Below are 25,000 nucleotides of genomic sequence, written 5' to 3'. Positions count from 1 at the left end.
TGCTGGTGGATGTCCAGGCACAGGACGCCAGAAGGTGTGGGGAAGACGTACTCGGGGAAGGTGGAGTTCTTCAGGGTGTAGAAGAGAAGCATCCCTCGGCCCTGTTTGCTGAATTCATCTGTCAGGGGGGAAAATAGGATTGTTTTTATTCAATCATTCCAGCTATTTTTTTTTTAAGTCCCGCAAGATATTTTAGAAATACTATTGCAAGGGAAAAAAAACATGAAATATTGGAATAAAAGACATAAAACGCCATATAAGCAGTTTCTTTTTTTTTTACCTTAAAACGGTCATTGCCCAAAATCGTATAATTGACGGATGTATCTGAAGTTGGTCTAAAGATTTGAAAGTAAAAACAATAAATAGTGATATCTGCCTTATTTTTTAATACTTTTTTAAACATTCATCGTTAAAAAACAACTATGAAGCAAAGCAATGTTGTTAGGATCTATTTACATATTTATTTCACGTCAAATATTCCACTTTGAATATTTTTATGGGGAAAATATTTCAAGAAATATACAAAAAAAGAAGTAAACTTTGTTAAAAAATAGATTTGAAGTTGCTCTATAGATATAAAAGTGTTGAAAGTTTAAAAAAGGCAGCGGCTGTTTACGACCCCCCGTCCCTTTAGAAACAGCTGTTGCCATGTAATCAGGGAAAATAAAAGAGGAGGCGTACAATTTCGTCAGAGCGTTTTTTTTTTTTTTTACCTTAAAACGGTCATTGCTCAGAATCGTATAATTGACGGATGTATCTGAAGTTGGTCTAAAGATTTGAAAGTAAAAACAATAAAGAGTGATATCTGCCTTATTTTTTAATACTTTTTTAAACATTCATCGTTCAAAAAAACAACTATGAACCAAAAGCAATTTGTTAGGATATATTTACATATTTATTTCACGTCAAATTTTCCACTTTAAATATTTTTATGGGGGAAATATTTCAAGAAATATACAAAAAAAGAAGTAAACTTTGTCAACAAATAGATCTGAAGTTGCTCTATAGATATAAAAGTGTTGAAAGTTTAAAAAAGGCAGCGCCTGTTTACGACCCCCCGTCCCTTTAGAAACAGCTGTTGCCATGTAATCAGGGAAAATAAAAGAGGAGGCGTACAATTTCGTCAGAGCGTTTTTTTTTTTTTTATACCTTAAAACGGTCATTGCTCAGAATCGTATAATTGACGGATGTATCTGAAGTTGGTCTAAAGATTTGAAAGTAAAAACAATAAATAGTGATATCTGCCTTATTTTTTAATACTTTTTAAACATTCATCGTTAAAAAAAAAAACTATGAACCAAAGCAATGTTGTTAATATCTATTTACATATTTATTTCACGTCAAATATTCCACTTTGAATATTTTTATGGGGAAAATATTTCAAGAAATATACAAAAAAAGAAGTAAACTTTGTCAACAAATAGATCTGAAGTTGCTCAATAGATATAAAAGTGTTGAAAGTTTAAAAAAGGCAGCGGCTGTTTACGACCCCCCGTCCCTTTAGAAACAGCTGTTGCCATGTAATCAGGGAAAATAAAAGAGGAGGCGTACAATTTCGTCAGAGCGTTTTTTTTTTTTTTTTACCTTAAAACGGTCATTGCTCAAAATCGTATAATTGACGGATGTATCTGAAGTTGGTCTAAAGATTTGAAAGTAAAAACAATAAATAGTGATATCTGCCTTATTTTTTAATACTTTTTTAAACATTCATCGTTCAAAAAAACAACTATGAACCAAAAGCAATGTTGTTAGGATCTATTTACATATTTATTTCACGTCAAATATTCCACTTTGAATATTTTTATGGGGAAAATATTTCAAGAAATATACAAAAAAAGAAGTAAACTTTGTTAAAAAAATAGATTTGAAGTTGCTCTATAGATATAAAAGTGTTGAAAGTTTAAAAAAGGCAGCGGCTGTTTACGACCCACCGTCCCTTTAGAAACAGCTGTTGCCATGTAATCAGGGAAAATAAAAGAGGAGGCGTACAATTTCGTCAGAGCGTTTTTTTTTTTTTTACCTTAAAACGGTCATTGCTCAAAATCGTATAATTGACGGATGTATCTGAAGTTGGTCTAAAGATTTGAAAGTAAAAACAATAAATAGTGATATCTGCCTTATTTTTTAATATTTTTTAAACATTCATCGTTAAAAAACAACAACTATGAACCAAAGCAATGTTGTTTGGATCTATTTACATATTTATTTCACGTCAAATATTCCACTTTGAATATTTTTATGGGGAAAATCTTTCAAGAAATATACAAAAAAATAAGTAAACTTTGTCAACAAATAGATCTGAAGTTGATCTATAGATATAAAAGTGTTGAAAGTTTAAAAAAGGCAGCGGCTGTTTACGACCCCCCGTCCCTTTAGAAACAGCTGTTGCCATGTAATCAGGGAAAATAAAAGAGGAGGCGTACAATTTCGTCAGAGCGTGTTTTTTTTTTTTATACCTTAAAACGGTCATTGCTCAAAATCGTATAATTGACGGATGTATCTGAAGTTGGTCTAAAGATTTGAACGTAAAAACAATAAATAGTGATATCTGCCTTATTTTTTAATACTTTTTTAAACATTCATCGTTAAAAAAAAAAACTATGAACAAAGCAATGTTGTTAGGATCTATTTACATATTTATTTCACGTCAAATATTCCACTTTGAATATTTTTATGGGGAAAATATTTCAAGAAATATACAAAAAAAGAAGTAAACTTTGTTAAAAAATAGATTTGAAGTTGCTCTATAGATATAAAAGTGTTGAAAGTTAAAAATAATAATAATATATGTGTCAGAATAATTGTATCTAAGTTATCACAAAACTTTGTGTTTCAATGAGTTCCCGGCGAGCAGACAAAAAGCTGTCTTTGATCTTACCAATCAAAAGGCTTGTTAAAACTCCACTGTGTAGGATGAGAAGCGACATGAAGGTGTCGGTTTCTTTGATGTATTGTAATCCACAGGAAGATTTTGTCTTGACCCGAGATCTACAAAGCGGATAGGAAGCAGGACCTATCTGACCCCCCTCCAGGCATTTTTTCTTTGAACTGTTTTGTTACCAAAGGCAGCGGCTGTTTACGACCCCTGGTCCCTTTCGAAACAGCTGTTGCCATGTAATCAGGGAAAGCCCAAATAAAAGAGGAGGCGTACAATCTTTCGTCAGAGCGTGGTGGGACACTGTGCAAGAGTACAGCCCAGACGTTTCTCCTCAATTGAGCTAAATTGAATTCTGTCTCTGTTTAATTCCTTGCTTCTTTGTCTGTTTAATAGATGTCATCAGTGTTTGAACCTGACATTATGACCTTTTTTTTAACACTTTATTGACTTAACCCCTTTTGGGTCCCCAGGACCTTTCAAGTAGCAGTAGAGTGGAAACACACGTTGACTTTATATCTTATTTGTGTTTCTTTGTGTCCATTATACCATACCCAATTGTATTTACACTCCACAGAGTATGTGAAAACGCCCTTTAAACATCACAAAATGCCACAAATTCAGTCAGAGATTTCGTCTTCGGCTTTTTCCGTAGATTCTACGTCACATAGTGACGCTTCTGACCATTCAGTCGTACTGAAAATACGCAAAAAATGGACCGAGATGTGCTGTTTATGGTTCACAATCTTTATGTGAGACGTGTATGCATTTTAAGTCATAAATAAATACATGTATAAAAAGTCCAGTAAGAATGTAGTCAATGGGGGGGCTCTCTATTTCACGCACAAAACCCTCTAAATAACCATCCAAAACCCGCCAACAAAAATCTTCGTACATATCGTGACCTGAATATAAACCAAACTTTAGCGGTGACGTTATTAGCAGCCATCATTGTGTCTTAGCTCGTCAAAGTTATTCCAAATTTTAAATCATGCCTTTCATCAGGATATTTAGGAGGATTTAGCCCTTAATCTAGAAGTTTTTCATCTGTGACATTCATTTAATGCCCAGAGGTTGGAGAAAAACACACATAACCGAAGTCGGTGTCTGCAGGGAGACTTTTCCCTTGTTAACCCTTTGCGTGCACAATGATTAATTCCTCATATAAACGGGAATATAAGGACATGCTATCAGTCGTCATCGAAGTGAGAGCAGACATTGTACAGTAAGATATCGTTTTATTATGTTTGTAATTTGTATTTCTTGTTTAGCATAGCTATACTGCTACATGATGCTATAGCAGGGGTCCCCAAACTTTTTGACCCAGGGGCCGCGTTAGGTTAAAAAAATGTGGTCGGAGGCCGGACTATTTAATACAAAAGCCAAAAGCAGTGAAGTTGTCACGTTGTGTAAATGGTAAATAAAGACAGAATACTTAATTGAATAGACTGCAAAGACAAGATATTTCATGGTTGAACTGGAAAACTTTGTTATTATTTTGCGAAAATTAACTCAAATTTGAATTTGATGCCTGCAACATGTTTCAAAGCTGGCACAAGTGGCAAAACAGACTGAGAAAGTTGAGGAATGCTCATCAAACACTTATTTGGAACATTCCACAGGTGAACAGGCTAATTGGGAACAGGTGGGTGCCATGATTGGGTATAAAAGCAGCTTCCGTGAAATGCTCAGTCATTCACAAACAAGGACGGGGCGAGGGTCACCACTTTGTCAACAAACGCCTAAGCAAATTGTTTAAGAACAACATTTCTCAAGCAGCTATTGCAAGGAATTTTAGGGATTTCACCATCTACGCTCCGTAATATCATCCAAAGGTTCAGAGAATCTGGAGAAATCACTGCACGTAAGCCATGATATTACACACCTTCTATCCCTTAGGCCAGGGGTCACCAACCTTTTTGAAACCAAGAGCTACTTCTTGGGTACTGATTCATGCGAAGGGCTACCAGTTTGATACACACTTAAATAAATTGCCAGAAATAGCCAATTTGCTCAATTTACCTTTAACTCTATGTTATTATTGATGATTAATGATATTTACACTTAATTAAATGGTTTAAAAGAGGAGAAAACACGAAAAAAAAGACAATTAAATTTTGAAACATAGTTTATCTTCAATTTCGACTCTTTAAAATTCAAAATTCAACCGAAAAAAAGAAGAGAAAAACTATCTAATTCGAATCTTTTTGAAAAAATTAAAAAAATAATTTATGGAACATCATTAGTAATTTTTCCTGATTAAGATTAATTTTAGAATTTTGATGACATGTTTTAAATAGGTTAAAATCCAATCTGCACTTTGTTAGAATATATAACAAATTGGACCAAGCTATATTTCTAACAAAGACAAATAATTATTTCTTCTAGATTTTCCAGAACAAAAATTTTAAAAGAAATTCAAAAGACTTTGAAATAAGATTTAAATTTTATTCTAGAGATTTTCTAAATTTGCCAGAATATTTTTTTGAATTTTAATCATAATAAGTTTGAAGAAATATTTCACAAATATTCTTCGTCGAAAAAACAGAAGCTAAAATGAAGAATTAAATTAAAATGTATTTATTATTCTTTACAATAATAAAAAAAAAAATACTTTAACATTGATTTAAATTGTCAGGAAAGAAGAGGACGGAATTTAAAAGGTAAAAAGGTATATGTGTTTAAAATCCTAAAATCATTTTTAAGGTTGTATTTTATCTCTAAAATTATCTTTCTGAAAGTTATAAGAAGCAAAGTAAAAAAATTAATGAATATATTGAAACAAGTGAAGACCAAGTCTTTAAAATATTTTCTTGGATTTTCAAATTCTATTTGAGTTTTGTCTCTCTTAGAATTAAAAATGTCGGGCAAAGCGAGACCAGTTTGCTAGTAAATAAATACAATTGAAAAAAATAGAGGCTGCTCACTGGTAAGTGCTGCTATTTGAGCTATTTTTAGAACAGGCCAGCGGGCTACTCATCTGGTCCTTACGGGCTACTTGGTGCCCGCGGGCACCGCGTTGGTGACCCCTGCCTTAGGCGGTACTGCATCAACAAGCGACATCAGTGTGTAAAGGATATCACCACATGGGCTCAGGAACACTTCAGAAACCCACTGTCAGTAACTACAGTTGGTCGCTACATCTGTAAGTGCAAGTTAAAACTCTACTATGCAAAGACAAAGCCATTTATCAACAACACCCAGAAACGCTTCGCTGGGCCCGAGCTCATCCAAGATGGACTGATGCAAAGTGGAAAAGTGTTCTGTGGTCTGACGAGTCCACATTTTGGAAACTGTGGACGTCGTGTCCTCCGGATCAAAGAGGAAAAGAACCATCCGGATTGTTATAGGCGCAAAGTGTAAAAGCCAGCATGTGTGATGGTATGGGGGTGTATTAGTGCCCAAGACATGGGTAACTTACACATCTGTGAAGGCACCATTAATGCTGAAAGGTACATACAGGTTTTGGAGCAACATATGTTGCCATCCAAGCAACGTTTCCACGGACGCCCCTGCTTATTTCAGCAAGACGATGCCAAGCCACGTGTTACAACAGCGTGGCTTCATAGTAAAAGAGTGCAGGTACTAGACTGGCCTGCCTGTAGTCCAGACCTGTCTCCCATTGAAAATGTGGAGGCTAAAATATGAGAAGGGAGACTGTTGAACAACTTAAGCTGTACATCGAGCAAGAATGGGGAATAATTCCACTTCAAAAAGGTGTCAAACCTTTACTGAGTGTTGTTAAAAGGAAAGGCCATGTAACACGCTGGTAAAAATGCCTTTTTTGCAAAGTGTTGCTGCCGTTAAATTCTAAGTTAATGATTATTTGCAAAAAAAAAAGAAGTTTCTCAGTGTGAACATGAAATATTTTGTCTTTGCAGTCTATTCAATTGAATATAAGTTGAAAAGGATTTGTTGTATTCTCTTTTTATTTACCATTTACACAACGTGACAACTTCACTGCTTTTGGCTTTTTGTGCATATGTTCTGTAGGAAGTTTGACTGCTTACATGATCCCAGTCCCACAGCAAACAGATCTGGATAGTTTTCATTCCTGTAAGACACGATGCGGTCATTATTATGGTCACACCCTGAAGTTCTCCACACATCCACAACCTACCAGCAGAGGGCAGTGACACACATCACTTTGGCCTTTTCATAGGTGAACTTCCACAGGGGAAGAAGAGTGCCCTCCTGCTCCCGAAATTCATCCGCTGCATCCTCAAAGTATTTAAAATCTGAGACAACATCCGAGAAACAGCGAGATTAATTAAGGTGTGACAGATTTGACAACCATTTTAGTTTTTTTTTTTTTCCAAAAAGAAATACTGTTACCTGATACAAATAATAAAAGTACCTTGTGCTATTTCATGACACGTATTCTGGTTGACCATTCGCTCCAAAAGCTTGATGGCAGTGGTCATTTTGTGCTGGTCATCACTCTGCAGATATAACAACTATCACTGGTTGGAAAACTACTTTATATTCCGGACTATAAGCCGCTACTTTTTCCTCCGCGGCTAATTTATGGATTTTTCTTTACTAACGTCCATGATGTTTTGCATTCTTCAAATAGTTTTCAGAGACACTGAAAAGGTGTGTTAATGTTTCTACTATGGCGCCATCTTTTGGACGGGTTTGCTCACTGCAGGTTGACAATGACAATGTACAAACCCTGTTTCCATATGAGTTGGGAAATGGTGTTAGATGTAAATATAAACGGAATACAATGATTTGCAAATCGTTGTATTCCGTTTATATTTACATTTAACACCATTTCCCAACTCATATGGAAACGGGGTTTGTACTTCCTGTATCGTGCCTTGAACCGGAAGTACATCCTGTTTTGTCTGCTATTCGTCCATAGCGTTCCTACTCGCAACGTTTTTAAGTTTTACAATACAACTAAAACAATTCATACTTACGAAGCCGTCCCGTGTGTGATGCCTGTAGGAGTGTTTTCATGCATATTTGTACGTGCTACGGTAATAATCAAGCCTGAGTCGTTAGCATTAGCAAATAAGTTAACACATTTTCAAATAAAATCTGATACTGTAAATTCCGTACTATAAAATGCTCCTTTTTTCTTACACTTTGAACCTGGCGGCTTAAAAGACGGCATAGCTAAGATATAAATATTACAGCGATTTAACTTAAGTTCGTATAGAAAGATATAAATATTACAAAGATATAACTTAAGTTCATATAGAAAGATAGAAATATTACAGAGATATAACCTAAGTTCATATAGAAAGATATAAATATTACAGAGATATAACCTAAGTTCATAAGAAAGATATAAATATTACAGAGATATAACCTAAGTTCACATAGAAATATAGAAATATTACAGAGATATAACCTAAGTTCATATAGAAAGATAGAAATATTACAGAGATATGACCTACGTTCATATAGAAAGATAGACATTTTAGAGAGATATAACCTAAGGTCATATAGAAAGATAGAAATATTCCAGAGATACAACCTAAGTTCATATAGAAAGATATAAATATTACAGCGATATAACCTAAGTTCATATAGAAAGATATAAATATTACAGAGATATAACCTAAGTTAATATAGAAAGATAGAAATATTATAGAGATGTAACCTAAGTTCATATAGAAAGATATAAATATTACAGAGATATAACCTAAGTTCATGTAGAAAGATAGAAATATTATAGCGATATAACCTAATTTCATATAGAAAGATAGAAATATTATGGAGATATAACCTAAGTTCACATAGAAAGACAGAAATATTACAGAGATATAACCTAAGTTCATATAGAAAGATAGAAATGTTAGAGATATATAACCTAAGGTCATATAGAAAGATATAAATATTACAGAGATATGACCTAAGTTCGTATAGAAAGATAGAAATATTCCAGAGATATAACCTAAGTTCATATAGAAAGATAGAAATATTACAGAGATATAACCTAAGTTCATATAGAAAGATAGAAATATTATAGAGATGTAACCTAAGTTCATATAGAAAGATAGAAATATTATAGCGATATAACCTAATTTCATATAGAAAGATAGAAATATTACGGAGATATAACCTAAGTTCACATAGAAAGATATAAATATTACAGAGATATAACCTAAGTTCATATAGAAAGATAGAAATTTTAGAGAGATATAACCTAAGGTCATATAGAAAGATAGGAATATTACAGAGATATAACCTAAGTTCATATAGAAAGATAGAAACATTACAGAGTTATAACCTAAGTTCATATAGAAAGATAGAAATATTACAGAGATGTAACCTAAGTTCATATAGAAAGATAGAAATATTATAGAGATATAACCTAAGTTCATATAGAAAGATAGAAATATTACAGCGATATAACCTAAGTTCATATAGAAAGATATAAATATTACAGAGATGTAACCTAAGTTCATATAGAAAGATAGAAATATTATAGAGATATAACCTAAGTTCATATAGAAAGATAGAAATATTACAGCGATATAACCTAAGTTCATATAGAAAGATAGAAATATTATAGAGATGTAACCTAAGTTCATATAGAAGGATAGAAATATTATAGCGATATAACCTAAGTTCATATAGAAAGATAGAAATATTATGAAGATATAACCCAAGTTCACATAGAAAGATATAAATATTACAGAGATAAAACCTAAGTTCATATAGAAAAATAGAAATGTTAGAGAGATATAACATAAGGTCATATAGAAAGATAGAAATATTACAGAGATATAACCTAAGTTCATACAGAAAGATCGAAAAATTACAGAGATATAACCTAAGTTCATATAGAAAGATAGAAATATTACAGAGATATAACCTAAATTGACTTACCGCTGTGTCATTGCGCATCACCTTTTTTTGGTTTTTGTCGCCATCTTTCCTCGGTTTCTGTTTCTCTTTTTTCATTTCTTGCTTGTGCATCTCCTCCACGTACGCGTCGTAAATGTCCCACTGCAGAGACGCCAGTGTTCCATCAGCAGGACGTGGAATAAAGACGTGGAATAAAGACGTGGAATAAAGACGTGGAATAAAGACGTGGAATAAAGATGTGGAATAAAGATGTGGAATAGAGACGTGGAATAAAGATGTGGAATAAAGACGTGGAATAGAGACGTGGAATAAAGATGTGGAATAGAGACGTGGAATAAAGACGTGGAATAAAGACGTGGAATAAAGACGTGGAATAAAGATGTGGAATAAAGATGTGGAAAAAAGTTGTGGAATATAGACGTGGAATAAAGATGTGGAATAAAGATGTGGAATAAAGACGTGGGAAAAAAGTTGTGGAATAAAAATGTGGAATAAAGATGTGGAATAAAGATGTGGAATAAATACGTGGAAAAAAAGTTGTGGAATAAAGACGTGGAATAAAGATGTGGAATAAAGATGTGGAATAAAGATGTGGAATAAAGACGTGGAAAAAAAGTTGTGGAATAAAGACGTGGAATAAAGATGTGGAATAAAGATGTGGGAAAAAGTTGTGGAATAAAGACGTGGAATATAGACGTGGAATAAAGACGTGGAATAAAGACGTGGAATAAAGATGTGGAATAAAGATGTGGAATAAAGATGTGGAATAAAGACGTGGAATAAAGATGTGGAATAAAGACGTGGAATAGAGACATGGAATAAAGATGTGGAATAAAGACGTGGAATAAAGACGTGGAATAAAGATGTGGAATAAAGATGTGGGAAAAAGTTGTGGAATATAGACGTGGAATAAAGATGTGGAATAAAGATGTGGAATAAAGACGTGGGGAAAAAAGATGTGGAATAAAGATGTGGAATAAAGACGTGGAAAAAAAGTTGTGGAATAAAGACGTGGAATAAAGATGTGGAATAAAGATGTGGAATAAAGATGTGGAATAAAGACGTGGAATAAAGATGTGGAATAAAGATGTGGAATAAAGATGTGGAATAAAGATGGTCTCTTCCAATAAGTCACCTGGCTAGCGGCGGCCGAGTAGTTACGGCGTGGCGGAGGTGCAGTCTGGCAGCTTCTATCCTGCAGGACGGCAAGAATTAACATTACTTCTAACATGATTACATTCACATGTCTTAGACCGCAGGCGTCAAATTCAAGTCACATTCATTGTGTGCAATGTTTGATGTGTGAATGTTGTTTAAATCCTCTGTGGGTAAACATCTGTCATTCCTTTTCTGAACGTATTAGTAGGCCACACTGAAAAAAGTCAGTGTTCAAAAACAAGAAAGAAGAAAAAAAAAAAGAGGGATATTTTACTTGAACTAAGCAAAATTATCTGCCATAGAACAAGAACATTTGGTTTGTCAAGACTTTCCAAAACAAGTAAAATTAGCTAACCTCAATGAACCCAAAAATAGCTTAAAATAAGTATATTCTCACAAATAACAAGTGCACTTTTCTTGGTAGAAAAAAAAAGAGACCTTTTTTCTCAATATGTTGAAAAATATTCTTAAATGAAGTAAATGCTAGTGCCATTATCTTGACATAATGATATGCGCTCGGCATTACATTTCTTGAAACCAGCAAACTTATACTAAAAACTAATTTATTGTTCTTAATGGAAAGGCAACAAGGCAACCGCTTGTTCCTCTTGGGCAGGGGCGCCGAAAAGGGGGGGTAAAGGAGACGGATTCTAGGGGCCCATGATGGAGGGGGGCCCAGAGAGGCCCCTAATGATGATGAAATTATAATACAGAAAAAATAATGGGGGCCCTGTAAAGTGCGTGCTCTTTCAGTCAATTAGTGCACGAGGAATATAAACATATATGTGTATATACAGTGTTTCCCATAAACTGCCAAGATACCTGTGGCGGTGGGGGCGTGGCTATGGGCGTGGTCACCATGACATCATCGAGTAATTTGCATAATTTACTACAATGATTTGATTTTCTCTAAAAAGGCTCAAAAAATGTATACTTACTAATTAATAATAACTGTTTTGTTTTAAACGTCCTTCCATCCATTTTACAATATAATTACAACACTTTATGTACATATTTATATACAGATTTGAACAATAAGTTATTCACTGAAATATATTTATTAATTGTGGTTCTTACAAAAAATATATCTTATAAAATATAAAAGCTAAAATGTCTCTTAAAGCTCTGCCCCTTTAATTAGTGCATACTAAATAATTTAACTTTAGCCTACTACTACAACCATATTATTTACCAGCAACACAAAGTGAAACAGAGGCAGAGGTGTCCTGCCACAGTCAGTAACAAATAAATAGAAAACAGTAGTGGTCAAATACAAATAAGGCAACAAGAGAAGTATCCTACACTTCTCTTTTGTAAAGTAAATCTGAACAGCCTATATGGGCATCTACATCAACTATATGATTTGCCTGAGAAGCTGGAGAGGACAAAAAAAAAAAAAAAAAAAAAAAATTTTTTTTTTTTTTTTTACATTTTTAATTTTTTTTATTTATTTATTTGTGGCGGACGTAATTCTTTCGTGGCGGGCCGCCACAAATAAATGAATGTGTGGGAAACCCTGGTATATATATATATATATATATATATATATATATATATATATATATATATATATATATATATATATATATATATATATATATATATATATACAGCCCAGCAAAGTCCATTTGGCTGTCATCTGTTTTAATTATGAGACTCAATTGTGTCAAAGGCATGATTTTTTTCGTTCATGCTTGAAATAAGAAAGGATTACTTTGCAAAAGTAGTTTTATACTTGTGAGTGTTGATGACACAGCTTTGCAACAGTTGATATTCTAGTTTCAAGCATGTTTTACTCAATATAGGTCATCAAATCTCAACAACAAGCTGTAATATCTTACTGAGATCATTTAGGACCAAAACACTTAAAACAAGTAAAACACTCTAACATCAAATCTTATGTATGGCCGCACAAGTCCCGGGATGCCCAACATGTCCATAACACACCCAGCCAAGTCCGAGGGGGGATAACATTTGGAAAAGTCGGCAAAAGTCCCATAAATGTTAAAAATACCTACCCAGGTTGGAGTCCCACAAGTCCCGCCGCCGGCCCGGATGCCCAACATGTCCAAAACGCGCCCAGCAAAGTCCCACGGGAAGGCAGAGGAAAAGTGAGAAAAGTCGGTAAAATGTTCAAAAATCACACCCGGGTTCGAGTGCCACAAGTCTTAAGACTTGTAGCACTCCATGTGGGACTCCAACCTGGGTAGGTATTTTGAACATTTTTGGGACTTTTGCCGACTTTTCCAACTTTAATCCCCCCTCCCCGTGGGACTCGGCTGGGTGTGTTATGGACATTTTGGGCATCCCGGGACTTGCGCGGCCGGCGGCGGGACTTGTGGGACTCGAACATGTGTAGGTATTTTGAACATTTTTGGGGACTTTTTACGACTTTTCTCACTTTTCTCCCCCACTTCCCGTGGGACTTTGCCGGGAGAGGTTTTGGATATTTTTTGCATCCCGGGACTTGTGCGGCCGGCGGCGGTACTCGTGGGACTGGAACCCGGGGAGGTATTTTGGACACAATTGGGACTTTTGACCATTTTGGCCGCCTTTTCCCCCGCCTTCCTGTGCACCATTGCTGGGTGTGCTTTGGACATTTGGACAAAAATAGTTTCAAGCATGTTTTACTCAATATAGGTCATCAAATCTCAGCAACAAGCTGTAATATCTTACTGAGATCATTTAGGACCAAAACCCTTAAAACAAGTAAAACACTCTAACATAACATCTGCTTAGTGAGAAGAATTATCTTATCAGACAGAATAAAAGCAAATATCACCCTTATTTGAGATATTTAACCTTACTTAGATTTCAGTTTTTGCAGTGTTGAAACTGCGGCCCTCTTGAATAGCCCCCATTTACAGTAATTTGTTGTAAAAAAACAACCATACATTTTACAGTAAAAGTCTGGTGACTAAGCTGTTAGAAGAATCATGTATATATTATCACACAACTTTAGTATGCTTAAAGTCCGTTGCTATAATTATTAGCTATTGTGCTCAAGCTGTACTTTTTCCTATCTGTGCAAGGACAACAACTTCTTGTCTGAGGGGTGGCCTCAGCCGCAGATGATATCTTTGTTTTAGCCCGCTAACAGCCAAAGACTTCAAGGACCTCAACTGAAGATAAGACGACAGCACGCAGACTAAGCAGAGACGAGGCGAAATCGCAAGGCCCCAGCACATTCTGTCACATATTGTGCGTACTGGAGCTGCTTTGCATCATATATATGACCACTCCTTTTAGAGGCGGCCTCAGTGATGTTGACTGGGGAACTCCTGAATAAATAGAGGGACGCGGGAGCTGTACCTTAGAGCCTAGGGCGAGACTGTGACTAAGTGTGCAGCTCCATGCGTTCTCCACATGAGCTAAACTGAACTCTGTCTCTGCATGATTCCTTGCTTCTGGTCTGTTTAATAGATGTCATCGGTGTTTGAACCTGACAATGGATGGATGGATAACAAAAATAAACAGTGTGTATTTTAACAGGGCAATTGTGGTTGCCAGATTAGTTTTAACAGTACGTTCACAACAATGTGGCCCTTGAATAAAATGAGATTGACACCCTGTACCGGACATTTTTGTCATATTGTGAAAAAAAAACAGACATTAGATGTTCTCCTTCCTACCCGCAGTGCATTGTTGAGAGTCTGAGAGGCTCTCTGGATGTAGTTGAACTGGTTGGTACATTTGGGCTCCTGATTGTTGGTTTTGGAGGCAACACTGTCTGCTCGGTCGTCTTCTCCGGCCTCCTCTTCCTCGCCTCCATCCCTCGGTGCATCCTACGTGAACACAACCACAGTGTTGAAGTTCAAATCAAACTGTTAGGATAATTGTTTGTAAGTTATCACAAAAAACTTTGTGTTGAAATGAGTTCCAGGCAAAAAGACAAAAGGCTGTCTTTGAAACCAACCAAGAAGAAGGCTCATAAAACTCCACTGGGACTTCAAAGCGGAGAGACGACAGGATCTGCCCAATTTCCAGACAAACTCTTTTTGAAGTATTTTACGAACTCTTTCTGAACTATTTTATGGAACTCTCTTTGAACTATTTTATGGAACTCTTTTTGAACTATTTTACGGCCTCTCCTTTTGAACTGTCCGGTAACCAAAGGCAACGCTGTTTACGACCCACTTCCCTCCGGAAGCAGCTGTGGTCGGGTGGGGGGAGAAAGTCAAATAAAGAAGGAGGAGTGCAATCTTTGGGCAGAGCGTGCTGGAGATTGTAGAAGGATACAATGTCCGGGCGACTCTCCTCAATATATTGAGTCCAAATTGAATTCTGTCTCTGTTTGATTATTTGCCTCTTGTCTTGTTTAATAGATGTCATCAATGTTTGAACCTGACACAAACATTAAATTAGGGATGTCCGATAATGGCTTTTTGCCGATATCCGATATTCCGATATTGTCCAACTCTTTAATTACCGATACCGATATCAACCGATACCAATATCAACCGATACATGCAGTCGTGGAATTAACACATTATTATGCCTAATTTGGACAACCAGGTATGGTGAAGATAAGGTACTTTTTAAAAAAATTAGTAAAATAAGATAAATAAATTAAAAACATTTTCTTGAATAAAAAAGAAAGTAAAACAATATAAAAACAGTTACATAGAAACTAGTAATTAATGAAAATGAGTAAAATTAACTGTTAAAGGTTAGTACTATTAGTGGACCAGCAGCACGCACAATCATGTGTGCTTACGGACTGTATCCCTTGCAGACTGTATTGATACATATTGATATATAATGTAGGAACCAGAATATTAATAACAGAAAGAAACAACCCTTTTGTGTGAATGAGTGTAAATGGGGGGAGGGAGGTTTTTTGGGTTGGTGCACTAATTGTAAGTGTATCTTATGTTTTTTATGTTGATTTAATAAAAAAATAAAAAAATAAAAAAATAAATTAAAAAAAAAACGATACCGATAATAAAAAGAACGATACCGATAATTTCCGATATTACATTTTAACGCATATATCGGCCGATAATATCGGCAGGCCGATATTATCGGACATCTCTACATTAAATGAATAAATTATATAATTTACCAAAATGTCAGTTTTTTCTTCCTCTGGTCCAGAATCCACTGTGAGTGACTCTGGAAACAACAGAATCATGAACTTTTAGGAGTACAGTACACTTCAGTGCCATTCTGTACGTCACATGTTAATAGTGGCATCTGGTGGCACAAAGTAGAAACTACACCAAAAACCAAGAGAACAACTCTGCCCGTCATCATAACAAGGAGTCACATACACTATATTGCCAAAAGTATTTGGTCACCTGCCTTGACTCACATATGAACTTGAAGTGCCATCCCATTCCTAACCCATAGGGTTCAATATGAAGTCGGTCCACCTTTTGCAGCTATTACAGCTTCAACTCTTCTGGGAAGGCTGTCCACAAGGTTGCGGAGTGTGTTTATAGGAATTTTCCACCATTCTTTTAAAAGTGCATTAGTGAGTTGGGGCTCTCAGTCTCCGTTCTAATTCATCCCAAAGGTGTTCTATTGGGTTCAGGTCAGGACTCTGTGCAGGCCAGTCAAGTTCATCCACACCAGACTCTGTCATCCATGTCTTTATGGACCTTGCTGTGTCAGTCATGTTGGAAGAGGAAGGGGCCCCGCTGCAAACTGTTCCCACAAGGTCGGGAGCATGGAATTGTCCAAAATGTTTTGGTATCCTGGAGCATTCACCTGTGATTAGGACACCTGATTCTGATCATTTGGATGGGTGGCCTAATACTTTTGGCAATACAGTGTATTTAGGGACTGGAATGAAAAATGTGACATGGTTGAGTGGGCACCTTCAGCCAGGTCTTTGTGGGCTGCCAGGCGACGAGCCTCGTCCGAGTCCTGATGGATGAGACACCCGTCCAGGACAAAGTGGACCGCCATCTGATCCACAGCGCTGGTCAGCTTGAAGGCCCCTTCCTGGGAAAGCAACATGGAGGGGTCATGACCTGGGGGTCCTTGGACCGTGTGATTTATGGCGGTCGAATGAAAAAGATAAGCACTGTTTTTTAATTATACAAAATCTACTTTTTCTGGTGTAATACCAGTAGGGTTGCAAAATTCCGGGAATATTCAAAGTTGGACACTTTCCATGGGAATTAACGGGAATTTAATGGGAATAAACATTGAATGCAACATGCTAGATCTTGCAGCATGATTATTAGCTAAAGCAACCTGATTTAATGCAAATTTAGTAATTCCTCCATCACACGTGCAGTGCATTCTTCCATCACATGCACAGATAATTCCCAGCATGCAACACACTGCGAGAATTGTAAGTTTCTCTACTCTTTTTTTATTCAGGAAATAAGAGTAAGCTGCATCCTGTTAAAATATAACTGCTACTTAAGCACCACAGCTCACATTGCTAATGCTAACGTTAACGTTAGCATATGCTAATGTGTTTGCTGACGTTTGTGTTCTTCCCATACCTTTACCTATATTTTTAATCTATTTTTGCCCTAAATTAAGCATCTTAAAGCATAAAAATGGTAAAACAACTTAAAATATTAATTCTACAGTATATGTTTTATGTATTCTTGCTCTAAATTAAGCATTTTAAAGCATAAAAATGGTAAAACAAACTAAAATATTAAGTCTACAGTATATTTTTAACATATTTTTGCCCTAAATTAAGCATCTTAAAGCATAAAACTGGTAAAACAACTTAAAATATTAATTCTACACTATATTTGTTTATGTATTTTGCTGTAAATTAAGCATTTTAAAGCATAAACATGGTAAAACAAATTAAAATATTAATTCTACAGTATATATTTAACATATTTTTGCCCTAAATTAAGCATTTTAAAGCATAACATCGTAAAACAACTTAAAATATTAATTTTACAGTATATATTTTTTTTAAACATATTTTTGCCCTAAATTAAACATTTTAAAGCATAAAATGGTAAAACAACTTAAAATATTCATTCTACAGTATATATATATTTTTTACGCATTTTTACCCTAAATTAAGCATTTTAAAGCATAAAATGGTAAAACAACTTAAAATATGAATTATACAGTATATATTTTTTAAATTTATTTTTGCCCTAAATTAAGCATTTTAAAGCATAAAAATGGTGAAACAACTTAAAATATTAATTCTACAGTATATTTTTTTAAACATATTTTTGCCCTAAATCAAGCATTTTAATGCATAAAAATGGTGAAACAACTTAAAATATTAATTCTACAATATATATTTTTTTACGTATTTGTGCCCTAAATTAAGCATTTTATAGCATTTAATTGGTAAAAAAACTTAAAATATTAATTCTACAGTATTTTTTTAAACGTATTTCTGCCCTAAATTAAGCATTTTAAAGCATTTAATTGGTAAAACAACTTAAAATATTAATTCTACAGTATTTTTATTTATTTTTTTACATATTTTTGCCCTAAATTAAGCATTTTAAAGCATAAAAATGGTAAAACAACTTAAAACATTAATTCTACAGTATATTTTTTTTACATATTTGTGCCCTAAATTAAGCATTTTAAAGCATAAGAATGGTAAAACAACTTAAAATATTAACTCTACAGTATATATATATATTTAACGTATTTTTGCCCTAAATTAAGCATTTTAAAGCATAAAAATGGTAAAACAACTTAAAATATTAATTCTACAGTAGTGTCGGCCCCTAGATAAGACCAAACCAATCAGAGCGCACCGTTCAGTATCGTGGCCACTGATTGGCTCTAATTATGTGGGTGTTATTTTGGGTCTTTCGTAATGTAAGAAAGTAATAAACAGTTTTTTATGTGTGCTGGCAATGAAGTGAAGTGAAGTGAATTACATTTATATAGCGCTTTTTCTCAAGTGACTCAAAGCGCTTTACATTGTGAAACCCAATATCTAAGTTACATTTAAACCAGTGTGGGTGGCACTGGGAGCAGGTGGGTAAAGTGTCTTGCCCAAGGACACAACGGCAGTGACTAGGATGGCGGAAGCGGGGATCGAACCTGCAACCCTCAAGTTGCTGGCACGGCCGCTCTACCAACCGAGCTATACCGTCCCACAATGAAAATATTCTATTTATAAAATAGAAAATAATACGCCAACCAATTAACAGCGCTAAACAAGGGTTGACTGTACCTAAAATGGTTTAAAAAGAGTATAAATAAAACAAAAATAACAAATCTTTACCTTGAAGCTGTAGCGGACAATATTTTGAGGGGCATGTGGATTTTTTGCGGTCAGGATCCTTGTGATTTCCTCTTTCAGTTCCTGTGGAAACACCCACACGGAGGATCATCATGTGTCAGGGTCAGAGGTCACAATGATCGGTCTTACAGCATCAGTGAGCTCCAGTTGATCCGCAGGTTTAATAAGTTTCCCCTGGACCCTTTCTTCCCAACTGTAGTCACCATTGTCATCTTCCTCCTCCTGCAATGTTGCACCTTTTAAACCATTTCAAGGCAAATATTACATTTTATTTGTGTCTTGCATGTGACTCACCTTTCTTTTATTAGTAGCTTTTTGCAACTTTGCACCAAGTACCTTCTAGTCACACAACAAACAGCAGGTTGCAAAAAGTCTTGAATGTAATTAGAAATAGAGCAGCTAATTAATTAATTCTTAACCTTACCTTTTTCACCGGCGCTGTAGCGTTACTGGTCGGCATGTCTGACAGGTTTACAGGACTTTGACTTGTTAAAAGTGTTGAATTGGAGTCAAACTACAGAGGAATGCTGCTGTAGTGGAAGACAGGCTGCTGTTGTGTATTGGTTGCCATGACAACCAACAGGAGGGCAGGGATCCCTACCACTAGAGGCGCTAGAGAGACCCAATGGAGTGTGAAGGAGCTTTTAGTGTTTTCTTTCTTTTCTGGACATTTTGGCAACTCTCTAAGCTGGATATATGTTGGAAATTATATTATGTTTGCCTCTAATGCGTACCAAATTATAATTAGTGTGATTATTATCGGTATTTATGACATTTTCAACACGCTGAGTAATATGAACCAATCAGCGTCCCTTGTTCCAACACTGTCCAACTTTTTTTGATTGATTGATTGAAACTTTTATTAGTAGATTGCACAGTACAGTACATATTCCGTACAATTGACCCGAATAAGTTTTTAACTTGTTTAAGTTGGGGTCCACGTTAATCAATTCATGGTATTTTAACCCAATCAGATCCAACTTTCTTCAACATATTCCACATTTGGCCAATGACAGAGAGCCATTCTCTTCCGGGTTCATTATCATATTTTAACCTATCAGAGAGGATGGCGGCATTATGCTACCTCCCAACAAAGCTACTTCTTTTCGGCTCTGAAAAAAAATGTTGAAAAGGAATTTTACCTTTGCAACCTTATGATACTATTGGCTAAGTTTTATATTCATAAATGTAAGTTTCTCAATACCCGACCTGTTTTTTGTGCCTTTAAAAAAAGAATTAGAACTCTACATTAAAACACTCTCTACCTCTAACAACCAAAAAGCTGTGAAAGCTATGATGCTGTGTTCCAAATTAAATTATTTACTGAACTTGAGTGAGCCTATGGCTTTGCACTTTGTTTTATATATATATATATATATATATATATATATATATATATATATATATATATATATATATATATATATATATATATATATATATATATATATATATATATATATATATATATATATATATATATATATATATATAACTTAAAATATTAATTCTACAGTATATTTTAAATCTAAATTAAGCATTTTAAAGCATAAAAATGTTAAAACAACTTAAAATATTATTTCTACAGTATATATATTTTTTTTACATATTTCTGCCCTAAATTAAGCATTTTATAGCGTAAAAATGGTAAAACAACTTAAAATATTAATCTTACAGTATATTTTTTTACGTATTCCTGCCCTAAATTAAGCATTTTATGAAGCATAAAAATGGTAAAATAACTTAAAATATTAATTCTACAGTATATATATTTTTTACATATTTTTGCCCTAAATTAAGCATTTTATAAAGCGTGAAAATGGTAAAACAACTTAAAATATTATTTCTACAGTATAATTTTTTTTACATATTTCTGCCCTAAATTAAGCATTTTAAAGCGTAAAAATGGTAAAACAACTTAAAATATTATTTCTACAGTATTTTTTTTTTACATATTTCTGCCCTAAATTAAGCATTTTAAAGCGTAAAAATGGTAAAACAACTTAAAATATTAATCCTACAGTATATTTTTTTTTACGTATTCCTGCCCTAAATTAAGCATTTTATGAAGCATAAAAATGGTAAAACAACTTAAAATATTAGTTCTACAGTATATATATTTTTTACATATTTTTGCCCTAAATTAAGCATTTTATAAAGCGTGAAAATGGTAAAACAACTTAAAATATTATTTCTACAGTATAATTTTTTTTACATATTTCTGCCCTAAATTAAGCATTTTAAAGCGTAAAAATGGTAAAACAATTTAAAATATTATTTCTACAGTATAATTTTTTTTTACATATTTCTGCCCTAAATTAAGCATTTTAAAGCGTAAAAATGGTAAAACAACTTAAAATATTAATCCTACAGTATATTTTTTTTACGTATTCCTGCCCTAAATTAAGCATTTTATGAAGCATAAAAATGGTAAAACAACTTAAAATATTAATTCTACAGTATATATATATTTTTACATATTTTTGCCCTAAATTAAGCATTTTATAAAGCGTAAAAATGGTAAAACAACTTAAAATACTAATTCTACAGTATTTTTTTTTTTTTACATATTTCTTCCCTAAATTAAGCATTTTAAAGCATAAAAATGGTAAAACAACTTAAAATATTAATTCTACAGTATATATACACTACCGTTCAAAAGTTTGGGATCACATTGAAATGTTTTTATTTTTGAAGGAAAAGCACTGTACTTTTCAATGAAGATAACTTTAAACTAGTCTTAACTTTAAAGAAATACACTCTATACATTGCTAATGTGGTAAATGACTATTCTAGCTGCAAATGTCTGGTTTTTGGTGCAATATCTACATTGGACGTATAGAGGCCCATTTCCAGCAACTATCACTCCAGTGTTCTAATGGTACAATGTGTTTGCTCATTGGCTCAGAAGGCTAATTGATGATTAGAAAACCCTTGTGCAATCATGTTCACACATCTGAAAACAGTTTAGCTCGTTACAGAAGCTACAAAACTGACCTTCCTTTGAGCAGATTGAGTTTCTGGAGCATCACATTTGTGGGGTCAATTAAACGCTTAAAATTAGCCAGAAAAAGAGAACTTTCATCTGAAACTCGACAGTCTATTCTTGTTCTTAGAAATGAAAGCTATTCCACAAAATTGTTTGGGTGACCCCAAACTTTTGAACGGTAGTGTATATATATATATATATTTTTTAACATATTTTTGCCCTAAATTAAGCATTTTAAAGCATAAAAATGGTAAAAAAAACTTAAAATATTAATTCTACAATATATTTTTTAACGTATTTCCGCCCTAAATTAAGCATTTTAAAGCATAAAAATTGTAAAAAAAAATTAATATATTAATTCTACAGTATATATTTTTTAACGTATTTCTGCCATAAATCAATTATTTTAAAGCATAAAAATGGTAAAACAACTTAAAATATTAATTCTACAGTATATTTTTTTAATGTATTTCTGCCCTAAATTAAGCATTTTAAAGCATAAAAATGGTAAAAAAAAATTAAAATATTAATTCTACATTATATATTTTATGTAATTCTGCCCTAAATTAAGCATTTTAAAGCATACAAATGGTAAAACAACTTAAAATATTAATTCTACAGTATATATATATATTTTTTTAACATATTTTTGCCCTAAATTAAGCATTTTAAAGCATAAAAATGGTAAAACAACTTAAAATATTAATTCTACAGTATATATATATATTTAAAAAAAAACAACATATTTCTGCCCTAAATTAAGCATTTTAAAGCATAAAAATGGTCAAACAACTTAATATATTAATTCTACAATATTTTGTTTTTTACATATTTTTGCCCTAAATTAAGCATTTTAAAGCATAAAAATGGTAAAACAACTTAAAATATTAATTCTATAGTATATATTTTTTAACGTATTTCTGCCCTAAATTGAGCATTTTAAAGCATAACATGGTAAAACAAACGTCCCTTTTTTGTATAAACAGATAAAATATACTATAAATTACATTTACATGTTAGCTGAAACAAACTTGGACGAGTAATTGAATTCATCCATCCATCCATCCATTTCCTACCGCTTGTCCCTTAACATTAGACACGAGAATAACAGTCGGGGGACGTCATTGTCATCTCGTCTCTGATTGGACGGCGCCCTCATGAATATTTAAAGAACCCGGAAGTGAGGCGGCGCTGCTGTTTAGCTGTCGAGTCACCTCTGTGGGGAAGAAGCCGCTAGAATGCTGCAGAAGCCAGGAACACTTAACACACATTTTTTCATCCTTTTTCATCGATACTGACCGCTTCCAAATAGTTTTTTTTGGTCCACAATGATGGAAGAAATGGACAGGTTCCAGGTTCCTCACGTCAACGGAGAGACGCAACCTTTGGTGAGGAAGCAAACACAACATCTTCATCAATTTGGACATGTTGTCGCTTAATATTCTACTTTATGTGTGCATCTTAGCACAGTTGTACAGTGAATGTGAGAAATGACTAACGCTGCCACGTCTCGCCCCTCACGTAGTAAACAAGCCATCATCCTCGCTACTATAGTCACTATTAGGCCAACGCCTAGTATGTACGTGTTTATATTTAATGCAGATTTAGCCCACATGTTGTCACCTGGTGACGTGCCACCCGAGTCGGAACCAAAAGGCTAAAACCCAAAAGGTTTGAACAGGAGCTCTGTTCTGTTATAAACTGTTCATATTTCCATTTCCGGATTGTCACGTGACCGGAAGTCCCATCCATCATGATATGTTTTTTTATCCATCCATACATTTTCTACCGCTTGTACCCTTTTTGGGGTCGCGGGGGGTCGCTGGAGCCTATCTCAGCTGCATTCGGGCGGAAGGCGGCGTACAACACCTCCAGGCAACTAACACCCTCCCCCCACCACATCCCACCTCCCCGGATTGTAAATAACAAAATGTAAATAATCAAATGTAAATAATCAAATGTATATACCTTATTTTTCGGACTATAAGTCGCAGTTTATACTATACTTATATAAGTCGACTTATACTCCGGAAAATACGGTACTGTACTGTGCAATCTACTAATAAAAGTTTCAATCAATCAATCAATCAATCAACCCACGCAGTCACGGGGAGAACATGCAAACTCCGCACAGAAAGATCCCGAGCCCGGGATTGAACTCAGGACCTTCGTATTGTGAGGCACATGCACTAACCCCTGTGACCACCGTGCTGCCATGGGGAACACTTAATCCGAATTCCAAAATCACAATAAACACTTAACAATAACCTCTTTAAAATAAGGTGAAAACAGGAATGCCTGATAAAGTGTAACTAAGTAGTGCAAAGTGTGATAATGTCAACATTAAGAGAAACCTGAGAAAAACACATTTTTGCAGGTTTACTAGCAGGAAGTTACATAGTCTGTGTAACATTTATTTTGGTCTATTATTCATGTTTAAGTATGTAAATTATTTTATGTTATGCAGTAATTATTATTATTATTATTAATTATTATTATTATTATTAATTATTATTAATAATTATTATTATTATTAATGTTATTGGACCAAATTATTATTTTGAAGTAGCACATTTCTTATATTTTGTTAAAAAAAAAAATCCCAAAAACTGCCTTACAAGGTGACTCTGTTTTATCGCCAATTTCTTCGCTCTCGACAGCACTAATTTTTAGTTTCTCTTCTCACTCCTTGCAGAGAATCCACAGCAAGACAGCAAGATGGCGCAACCAAACTTGATAGTTGATACCGTTACACGATTAGCTGTTTAGCATGTCCTTTCATTGGTCACTGATCATTTCCTGTTTTGCTAGGGTGTGTGTGTGCATGTGTGTGTATGTATGCGTGTGCGTGTATGTGTGTATGTATGTATATGAATATATATACAGTATATATATATATATATACATTTATACGTATATATACATATATATGTATACATACATACATATA

The 25,000-nt window shown here is 34.1% G+C and overlaps 2 protein-coding genes across 2 annotated transcripts in view; one reads left to right on the top strand and one right to left on the bottom strand.

Moving 5' to 3' along the window:
• Positions 1–19,698, bottom strand: part of LOC133648191 (dynein axonemal intermediate chain 1-like) — a 55,532-nt gene extending 35,834 nt beyond the window's left edge. The window contains exons 1-13 of the mRNA XM_062044028.1: positions 19,486–19,698; positions 19,356–19,400; positions 19,191–19,283; positions 19,044–19,124; positions 16,681–16,807; positions 15,924–15,973; positions 14,491–14,643; positions 10,836–10,895; positions 9,722–9,841; positions 7,233–7,317; positions 6,996–7,113; positions 6,886–6,929; positions 1–118 (exon numbers count right to left, since the gene is read on the bottom strand). The exon at positions 1–118 is cut by the window's left edge and continues 130 nt beyond it. Coding sequence (XP_061900012.1) covers positions 1–118; positions 6,886–6,929; positions 6,996–7,113; positions 7,233–7,317; positions 9,722–9,841; positions 10,836–10,895; positions 14,491–14,643; positions 15,924–15,973; positions 16,681–16,807; positions 19,044–19,124; positions 19,191–19,283; positions 19,356–19,400; positions 19,486–19,521 — 1,130 coding nt within the window. The 5' untranslated portion in view covers positions 19,522–19,698. The remainder of the gene's footprint in view (positions 119–6,885; positions 6,930–6,995; positions 7,114–7,232; positions 7,318–9,721; positions 9,842–10,835; positions 10,896–14,490; positions 14,644–15,923; positions 15,974–16,680; positions 16,808–19,043; positions 19,125–19,190; positions 19,284–19,355; positions 19,401–19,485) is intronic.
• Positions 19,699–23,193: 3,495 nt separating this feature from the next.
• LOC133648185 (protein FAM219A-like) overlaps positions 23,194–25,000 on the top strand; it is a 23,035-nt gene continuing 21,228 nt past the window's right edge. The window contains exon 1 of the mRNA XM_062044014.1: positions 23,194–23,438. Within this exon, the coding sequence (XP_061899998.1) occupies positions 23,379–23,438 (60 nt within the window). The 5' untranslated portion in view covers positions 23,194–23,378. The remainder of the gene's footprint in view (positions 23,439–25,000) is intronic.

Source organism: Entelurus aequoreus, linkage group LG01 (assembly GCF_033978785.1).
Source record: "Entelurus aequoreus isolate RoL-2023_Sb linkage group LG01, RoL_Eaeq_v1.1, whole genome shotgun sequence".
Classification (NCBI taxonomy): Eukaryota; Metazoa; Chordata; class Actinopteri; order Syngnathiformes; family Syngnathidae; genus Entelurus; species Entelurus aequoreus.
Note: the sequence above shows the minus strand (reverse complement) of the source record. Positions and strands in the feature narration are given on the sequence as shown.